Source organism: Coloeus monedula, assembly GCF_965178545.1.
Source record: "Coloeus monedula genome assembly, chromosome: 3".
Lineage (NCBI taxonomy): Eukaryota > Metazoa > Chordata > Aves > Passeriformes > Corvidae > Coloeus > Coloeus monedula.
Window position 1 is genome coordinate 79107177 of NC_138783.1, and position 10157 is coordinate 79117333.

Consider the following 10157-nt stretch of genomic DNA (forward strand, 5'->3'; position numbering starts at 1 on the left):
GAGGGAGGGAGGGAAGGGCCCTTGCTTGAGCTGGGCACACTTGTCCACCTCTCTGTGTAGAGAGACAGGGTCAGCACTTGCTGGCAAATTGGCAGCTGAGTCTTTTTCAGGGGCTGTCACATCTCCCAGGCAGTGACCAATGCCTTTTAAACCTACCTCTCCATGTCCACCCTTAAAACCTGCCTCTCCTCAGGGACCCTTTCCGGGTCTTTCCCACTGTGATTGGGATACTTGGCAGAGAACCAACTCCCCTACAACAGATGATGCAAATACAAACATTCAGAACAAATCCATCCCTTTGGCTATGCAGCAAAATGACCTACTTGGTTTTAGTACATGTATCAAATTGAACTTAGATAAGTTATGATTGGATTACATGAAATCAACATTAAATGCTTCCCCTTTTTATATGAAAAGCATATTGGAAATCTTATTTTAATTTACAGTATAACTCAGAGCAATGAAGGCATCTTACAATTTCAGTTCTGAGTATTTTGCTAAAAACAACCACATAAAAAGAAAATATTATTGTAACTGTAATATTTTTTATTGACACCTACAAATCTAATGCTTATGAAATACATGTCCCTGATGCTTATACACTGATTATTATAAAGAAGGACTTCTTTCAAGTCTGACTCAGAAAAAAAAGGCTGACTTGTGACAGATATTGCAAAACTTTTGTATCTTAATAAAAACAGACTATCATTGTCTTAACTTTCTCTTAAGTCTCGTGATTGATTTATTTTTGAACATCATAAGGAGAAAGAATAAAAGAGTCAAATAGAATAATAAATCACCTGGTTTTAGTTTATTTTGCTGTGGTTTTTTACATCTTGAAACTGACTTCCCTGTTTTGAACCTACATCTGAACAGCTATCTAACTTTATTAGTAGATGAGTATTTCTTACAAAACTTAAACACGCAGTGGAAGTTTTCATTAAAATTAATAGCACCATCAAGGTTTCTTGTTTGCTTTATGGGAAGCAAGGAAAACTTTGTTGTGAAATGCCATAATAGATCAGCAGAAGTCCACCAAAACTCCACTGAAAACAGTAAAAATCAGGTCACAAGCTAATTCATACTATTTTCACTTAGATTTCCTGGCACTTTGGGGAATGGTTTGATCAAATTTTTACTACTAATAAAAAGAGGGGGCAGGAGCAATTACTGTTTTTTAATTTAGCCACCATCTTCAATTAAACACAACGACCTTAATACATGAGAGGGATGGCTATCTGACTGCATAAAATACTTAAAATATCATCAGTCTTACCACTCAAAAAGTGATCCCCTTCCTTTGACAGTTAACCAGCAATGTTAGGAAAGATCAATAATGAGAAAGCTGTGGGGATCTGCAGACCTATCAAATTTTGAAATAAACCCATGGGACTGAAGCCACCTTAATGCTCCTTTCTGGTTAGAAAATTAAATTATGACTGAGAGAAGACTTTGGTATGTCTACTCCTATTGTCTCCATTTCTTTCAAACTGTAAAAAACCAGAAGAGCCCAAACCCTGGGGACTGGATCACACAATTGAAAGTGGCAGGTACAGCAATTTAATGAGTATCTACTGGTGGAGCCACAGTAATTGTGTTCACACTTGTTGTCCTCTCTAGTTGTAAAGTAAAATACATTAATTGAATCTCATTCTGCTGGAATGTAATCTCGTTTGTTTTCCTTCACAACACAAACCAGTCTCTTGGGAATCAACAGATGGGGGATTAAACTGTTTTAAGTCGAGGATGGTGTTAACTCTGTTCCTCTTTCATGGCTGAGCCCCTGGCAGCTAGCAATTATAAAACAATTTGTATTTATAGTCTGGATTCACTTTCTACAAATTCAGTGAGCTGAAATGGCCCAGCACAGGTGTCAGAGGGAGAAAGGCAGTGTGGGTCTGGGCAGAATCAGGGAGCTAACAGAGCTGGCTCTGCTTTCACCCCTATGGATCACAGGAAGTGCAAGAGACCACTTCAGATTTTGGTGCTCTAACTCTAAATATGCTTAAGTGAAGGCTATAAGCAATTAAAACTGAGGAGAAAAGAGTTGACCAAAAAACATTCCCAATCATCTGGTTTAAAATCTCCCCACTCAGCATGCTTGGCTGCTGGGAATCCAAGTGCTAAAGCCTCACTTTTGCCAAGAATTTCCTAGTGCTTACCTCAGCTTTGTGAATTGTCTTCCCAAAACCAGGTACCAGAACTAAAGCATAGCAATACTGATGATCATCACACTTGCTACACTGGACAGATCAGCCTAATTTACCAGCCTAGGGTGCTGAGCCCAGGACAGCACACAGGAATGAATCCCTGCATGTAGGGAGCTGTTGGCCCCAGCCAATGCAGACATGTAATGATGACTGTAATTCATCACCGTAGATTTCGACTCTACCTTACAGTGAGGTCTGTAGAGAGCTGCTATCTCATCTTGGCACAGAGCACCCCTGACTTCAGTGAGGCTCGACACAGACACAAAAGTCACCTCACTCAGAGCTCACATGAGGCTTCACCCCTGCAAAACTAAAGCACACTCACCATACCTTCCAAAAGAAGAGCTTAGATGTGCTTAAGAACAAAACAAAAAACCCCTGCAAACCCAAACTGGCCTGCAAGCAGTGAAGTTAATGAAACCTTGCTTCTGGAAGATGCTCTTCCAGTGTGGTAAGTTAAATCCCAAATCCTACTCCCTCCATCAGGCTGGAAATGGTGCTGGCTGTCACTGATGGGCTCTTGGGCAATCCGAGCTGCCACCCGACTGCTGCCAGACACGACGGAGGAGGTCCAACCTCCTTTGCCTTCACAAGTACACTCAGATCGTTTCTGCTCTCACCTAGAAAGCATAAACAAAGGTGTCAAACATCTACAATTTTGCACTTGGTAAAAAAAAAGGACAACTTTACTGCCAGTACGAAAGGGAAATTACTAGTGTGATCACCTGAAAATGCTAACGATAGGGTAAGCAAAGTCAGTCACTTTTCACTACAGCTAGTTGCATCCTCAATTTGATACCAACTTTATAGACAGTACTAAGATAATTAATCTAGCAAGAAATATTAAAGACTAAGCAAAATCTCAATCCTTAATGCTTCCTGAATATTGTAATGACATATAGCTAGGAGAAATCCATGGCAGAACTGCATTGACAGCCTGAATGTAAAGACATGATGGTAAGCAAGGACAGGAAATCATGTTCTTCTACTAATACGCACTTGAAAGAACACTTGACCATGGAAAACAAACGTACACCAGAAGAGTTTGTAGCACAGACAGGCTTTGTCTCACACATTTTCTTGTGCTTCAGGGTCAGAAGACCATCATCAGCTCTCAGAGGGAGGGAACTACAGATTCCCCCTTTTTTCATACTGCTACACTTCACATCTTGCAACTGATACTGTTAGTAGCAAAGAATTGGCAAACCCTGGCTTTGGAATGGAAACAGGTATTAGAGGCTATTTTTCTCTTTTAAATACGTACCCTAATGCATAGTCAGAGGCTACAATAGCTAGCAAAAAAATTACAAACCAATGTGTTGGTTGCTGCACAAGATAAAAATTCAGTATTTATTGAGAAACTCCAGGCTTCCATAAAATAGTGCAGTAAGCCGCAGGCCACTGAAGCTTGAAATAAGACAGCTCGATACAAGACATAAAAAGACTTGAGAAGTGAGCAATAAAACTGAAGTTTCTGCATCCTAGGAAGCCGGCAAAAGCCCAGCTGTACAGCACAGGGGCACTAGATGACTCTGGAGTCTCCTGTGAGAAGCTACAAAGGAAGTCATGCTGGGAAGGCATGCTATGGGCTGAGATATCTGCCTGGCAAGCCTTGCTCAATTCAATCTCTTGTGGCAGGAAGTTTCTCTTTCCCTGCAATTTACTATCTTATTTTTCTTCTCCCGTTCTTCAGTAAAGAACAGCAGAAGTATAAGTAACATGCAATAAAAAAAGACTGGCAGCACCTAAATGACCCCATGTTCTCCGCCTCACTATAAATAACTCCATATAACTGATACTGCATTTGTTTTTAGGGCTGAGCCTCTAGCACTTATTAGGTGAATTTTCAATGTTGTTGTTGTTCTCACCCAGATGAATCACAATCAAAAATGAAGGCAAGAAAAACAGGGCAATGACAAGATGTTCAGCCTCACAACAGCAATTCCGAGATCCTTGGGAACAGTCACCCATTCACAGCATCCAGCACCTCCTCCAGTTGACCATCCTACATTTTCTTCTGCATCCTCCATACTCTATATACACCATTCCTCTGTATTTCCAGTTTCTACATTCCTCAGGTCTCTGCATACACTATTAAGTAAAATAACATTTTGCTGCCCATCAAATCTAAGAGACTGAACACCTGGTGTGAATCTCCTCAGTGGGAGCACTCCTGTCACCCCTTTCTGAATGGTTGCCTTCCCACCCTCCTCATCATGAACCAGCAGCTGACAGCTTTCTTTCTGAGAACAGCTTTTTTCTGCCGAACATCAGGAGGTTACTCTGGTCTCAGGATGAGTCAGGGAGGCCCAAAACTCCTCCCTCCAACATTGATCACTTAAATCTATTTTGTATAATTACACATAATCTTCCTATTCTGAGGCACAACACATTTTAAAGCCTGTTAGATAAGTCCATTTTCACTGTTCTTCATGGAAGATGAAACCCTCACTGCACTGAGACAGGGCTTAGTTTTCTATCTAGGTTATAATCAGTTTAGATCTGTGCTCTTCCATCAGTGTTGCTCATTAGCTCAAAGGCCTACTCGCTTGGGCTTGACTCCACCCTGCCTTACTGGTTACTCATAACCCTCCCCTGTATTTGCTTTTCCCATGTTAATCAAACAAATATTCCCAGTGTACTCTTGTAGATAAGCTTTGTTCATCTCCAGTAACCCTCCTGGAAGAATTTCTGTACAAATTCCTCTTTCCTGGACATGATTTATCAGAACTGGACACAGTAATGTCTCACCAGTCACCCAGAAGCTTGACTGTGTGCACACCACTGTCACACTGAGTTTTTTCACTACCACATTAAATTGGCAGCTTCCTTTCATCATTGACTAATAAACCCAGGTATTTTCCCATTGCTCTGCTGGGTTCCTGGATTCACACTACAAATAGTTATTAATCTGTACATGCAGTATCTTGCATTTTGTGATACTACATGTTCTTACAGGCTCATTTCTAATACTTGAAGGTCTCAAGGCACCAACAGAAATTAGATTATTTGTTGAAACTATTACTCAGTTCTGAGTAGACTGACCAGCCTCTGCAACATTTACAAATGAATTCTGACAGTCCTGTAAAAAATTGTCTACCTCTTTGGTACTGGTCTATTTAAATCACTCAAATATGGTTTCCGGTTTGCTTCGGCAGCTTTGGACATGGGAATTGCAAGAAGCCAGCAAGTATTTCTTCTCAACATAGCAAAGCTATCGCCATCCCACTAAGATAAATTTGTTTTGAAGCTTTGCAATTAAAAAAAAAAAAAAAACAAAACAAACAAATCAAAAACACACAGAAAAGCCAAATAGAATGCCCAAGCAAAACACTGGAAAGCTTAAAATATTGCACATGGCAACCATTTAACCAAAAGACTTGGACAGGACAAATGTGCTCCAAAAAGCCCTTAATGCCTCTGCCACTGTTAGGTTTGGAAACATGGAAACAAGCCAACAAAGAAGCAGTACTGGACTTAAAGCAGGCCGACACCTTGGGCCTTACTTCAGACGAAGACGCGACAACGCAGTGGGAAGAAGAGCACAAGAAATGCAGCACCAGGAGTGGGCTCCTTTTCCGACAGCTTTCGGAAAGCATCTGAACAGCAGACGAAGGGCTCTGGCTGACCTTTAACCCTCTAATGGAAACAAAGTCTTTACTCCCTGTATCAAGTAATTCCAACCAATTATGTTAGAGAAAAAAAAGAAAAAAGAAGTGTTAAGGAGTCTGTCTCATAGCACAAAGAGAAGCATACAGGTGTGAGCATCTTTCCGGAGTGATACCGATTCCTATGAGGAACTGTGAATTCCATCTCATCAATCACCTTCATTTTCCTTACTGTTTTGATGGACCACTTTTTCCAAACTGTACCACCACCTTTTCTGGCCCTCTCTCTGTCCGAAGGGGCCGAGAAGGCAGGCACCCACTGGCAACAAACACCTCCGGCCGCCCCCTTGCAGGCACAGCCCAGACCGCAGTGCGTCCACAAGCATCCAACGCGCGCCGAATCACTGCCATGGATGTGATGGATCGCACTGACTTGTACACCCAGGAGCGCGACTCACACGGGGCCGCGGGCAGCTCCGGCCTGCGGAGAGCCGGCGGGTCTGAAGCGGCACGAACTTACCGCGCCGGAGCCGCCGCCCCGCAGCCCGGGAAGCGGAACCGCGGGAGCCCCGGGCCCCGCTCCCATTGGCTCGTCCCGCCCCGCGCGTGACCGCCGGCTGGCCCTTCCCGCTTGGAGCGGCGCGCGCGGCGGCGGAGCCGGCCCGGGGAGCGGGGCTGGGGAACGCTGTGTCTCCCGGGCGACGGCGCCGGGCGAGCGACGGCACGGGAGGGGACACGGGCGACAGCAGCAGCGCCGCCGCCACCACCGCCCGCCGGCATCACGTGCGGCCGCCGCGCCCGGGGGCAGGAAGGGGGGTGCACCACGTGACGGGGCTGTGCCCGCCCTCCTCCTCCTCCTCCTCCCGCTCTTTCTTCCCCCGTCCCGCCCCGTTGGCTGTTGCCGTGGCGACACGGGAAGGAGGAGGCGGGGCCGCTGCCCCACCCCGGCCGCGCCGCAGCCCGTGAGCGCGGCCCCGCCGCCGGCAGCGCCGCCCAGGAGCCGCCGCGGCGGCCGGGAGCATCCGCCGGGCGGGGAGCGGAGCGGAGGCGGCTGCGGCGGCGGGCACAGGGCGGGGCGGCCGATGGCGGGGGGGTGAGGAGGGGCCGTCGGCAGGTGCGGGTCGGGCGGGCGGTCCGCGCTGGCGGGAGGATGCGCGAGTACAAGGTGGTGGTGCTGGGCTCGGGCGGGGTGGGGAAGTCGGCGCTCACGGTGCAGTTCGTGACCGGCACCTTCATCGAGAAGTACGACCCCACCATCGAGGACTTCTACCGCAAGGAGATCGAGGTGGACGCCTCCCCTTCCGTCCTGGAGATCCTGGACACGGCGGGCACTGAGCAGTTCGCCTCCATGCGGGACCTCTACATCAAGAACGGGCAGGGCTTCATCCTCGTCTACAGCCTGGTCAACCAGCAGAGCTTCCAGGACATCCGACCCATGCGCGACCAGATCATCCGCGTCAAGAGGTGACTTGCCCGGCGGCCGCTCCTCCGGCGGCCGCGCCCGACGCCCACCTGCGGCCCGGCCCGCCCCGCCGGGGCCTGCGGGCCTCCCGCCCCCCCCCTCTGTGCCCTCCTCCCCCGCCCCGGTGCCCGGATCTCCGGCCCGGGGGCTGCCCACGCCCGCTCAGGTGCCTGCCCCGCGGCTCCCTTCCCTCGCCCGCCTCCCTCCCCCGGCGGTAGGACATTCCCCCCCCCCATCCCGCCGCCGCCTCTGGTGCCGCGCCCGCAGCCCCGGGCTCCCTGTGGGCGGGCGCTGGCCGGGGGTGGAGGAGCGGGGGCAGGGGCCCGGGGCTCCGGTGGTTTCCGCCGCTCTCCCTCCCCCCAGTCGCGTATGCGGGGACTTTGGGGTGCTCCCTTATGGAATACGGTGGAGAATCGGGCCAGAGGCTGGAACCGTGGGGGCAGAAAAGCAGTTCCCCCAGTGTTGCATCGGGTCAGCCAGCCCTCGAGTGCACTTTCTTGGTGGACGTGCTGTGGCCGATGTGCAGGGGAAGCACCTGGATGCTTTCGTGCGGCAGACGAGAGATCTGCCTGTTCAGATACCTGCATAGGTATTTCCATTAACTTCCCACTCTTAAAAGTGCAGGACGCCACACTCTTTCTCGGTGGAAGTGACGGCTGTGAGTGTTAGGCCTCATGTATGCTGGTGTTTCTCTTAAATTTCCCACGGTCTCGTTGCCAGCCACTCTATTAGGAACTAGCCCACGGTGGTGAAGCACCGGTGCCTACTGCCAGTTTGTTTTTATAATCGCTGCGTTGTTTAGATGTGCATCAATCAGTCAGATGTCGGCGGCTGAAATGCAGCCAGTCGCGCTAAAATAAGGGTAGATGCACCATTTGAAATCATAGCAACCGTTTGAACCAGAGCGTAGATGAGAAAATGCCGCTGGCCAGATCATCACAGACAGAGGTCTGTTACTGCCCGTGGAGAGAGGCTGTAATTATATGGCAGAACTGGTTGTAGCTTTGGCTTGGACATCTGAAAGGGAAGCCCTTGTAAATAACTTAGTTGGACCACATCTGTTGGATTTGCATCTTAATGTAGAGTAGAGCATAAAAGGTGATGATAATAATAATGGCTAATCATATGGTCGGGTATGGTCTGTTCACAGAAACTGCCATTCCAGACCAAGGCCTGGGGAAGATGTATTTTGAAATTGGGGAGGAGGGTGAGTAGGGGAAAGGGGAGGGAGGAGGCAAAGCGCTGCTATTTTTAAAGACTTGCAAGTTTTTCGTAGTGGGTGTTTCTTAATGTGTGTCCTGACTTTTTCAGGGGAGATTTCTAGAGACCAATGTAATGGAGTTATTTTGAACTTATTATGAAAAACGCATTTTCGGTATCCTTCCATCCTTATCATTCACACATACCTTACAGAAAAACATTTTTTTTTTAAGTAATTTGGGTAGACTTTATTCATTAATAAATGCTTTTGGTTTTCTCGTATTTAATCATCACTATAAATTAATTTAGCCTCTGAACTTATATCTGTGGCTTTTGCAGCTTGCTTTGTACCTTGCACTGGAGCATCTGCATTCAAACGCCAGCTGACGAGCTGTAGATAGGTGAAGCAGAATAGAAAGCAACTTGTACTTCCATAGTTACATTGACTCAGCATTGCTGAGAGTGGGTCTAAATGCTGCTCTTACTTTTCATCTGCCAGCTCTTTTACTGCAAGACTTCAGCTTTGGGCTTTTGGTCAGATAGTTTGTGCATACATTTATGCAAAGTAATCTAAATGCAGCCGAAATCCTGAAAAATTCAATAAGCCCAGATAATTTTAATTGAGTTGAAAGGAATATAGTGCATTAAAAGGATGTAGCTTCAGCAAGGGTACCAGATTTTTATTTGTTAACTTCCCTGATCTTATGTTTGTGGGTTGTGGTGGGGGTGTTATGTTTTGGAACTTAAGTTCGCAGGCAGTGTAAGACCTAATGTGTTGTAGACTTAAGCTTGCATCCTTTTTAGCAGTTGAACCTGAAAAATGCATATTTACAGATACAATATACATCTGTACAAGGACTTCTCAATTATAATTTACAGTTGCAGAAAGGCAAGTCGATTAATCATAGTACTATTTACTCAGGGATAACATGTACCTGAGATTTTGGATAACATGTACCTGAAAATGACAACACTATGTTTATATTGATACAAAACCATGTTATAAAAATCCCTGAACTTTAGTTGCACCTGAAAACCAATTGGCCGAGTCTCTAACTGGTAGTTATCTCTGCATTTTACGTATTGTCCTTGCTATTTTATTTTATTTTTGGATTAACGAATCCCTGTGTTATACCATAATTAGAGAGTAGTTTTAATTACTCTCCCAAGAAGCAGAAAAGCCAGTTGAAATTCCCTCTTTGGGTTAAGAGATGCACACTTGAGTCTTCTGCTTCCCTGGTCTAAGCACCACATACCAGGCCAGTGAAGCTGAGCAACTCTTTCACACCACCTGATGAAGCTGAGTGACCTTAGAGGAATGAATGACATGTTCATGAATGAAGGAGAGGAAACAAGTGGACCCTCACTTCACTCTGAAGCTTAGTGGTTAGAAGAGATTGCGATCATTCTTGCCACTCTAGTTTCTGTTCTCATTAAATGGCTATTTAATATTAGTGCATAAATAGGCTTAGTCTTAAATCCAGCTCTGCCAGCTTGCAGAGAACTCCCCTAATGGTGAAACGATGAAGTTTAGCTTCCTTGACGAGTGTGTGTAGGCCTTGCATCCCTTTCAGTCGTGGTGCACAGCTTTGTCAAGAATGGGGGACGTCTCCACGGCTTTTAAACAGGTAATTAAAATTCTTTCCTGGGAAATGTTGTAAATGTAAACAGTACTCC

General features: G+C 46.5%; 1 protein-coding gene across 1 annotated transcript in view; it reads left to right on the forward strand.

Moving 5' to 3' along the window:
* Positions 1–6968: 6968 nt before the first annotated feature.
* The window catches only part of RAP2A (RAP2A, member of RAS oncogene family), a gene marked incomplete at its 5' end in the record, with an annotated part of 30046 nt that continues 26857 nt past the window's right edge, over positions 6969–10157 (forward strand). Inside the window, one exon of the mRNA XM_082277826.1 lies at positions 6969–7282. Within this exon, the coding sequence (XP_082133952.1) occupies positions 6969–7282 (314 nt within the window). The remainder of the gene's footprint in view (positions 7283–10157) is intronic.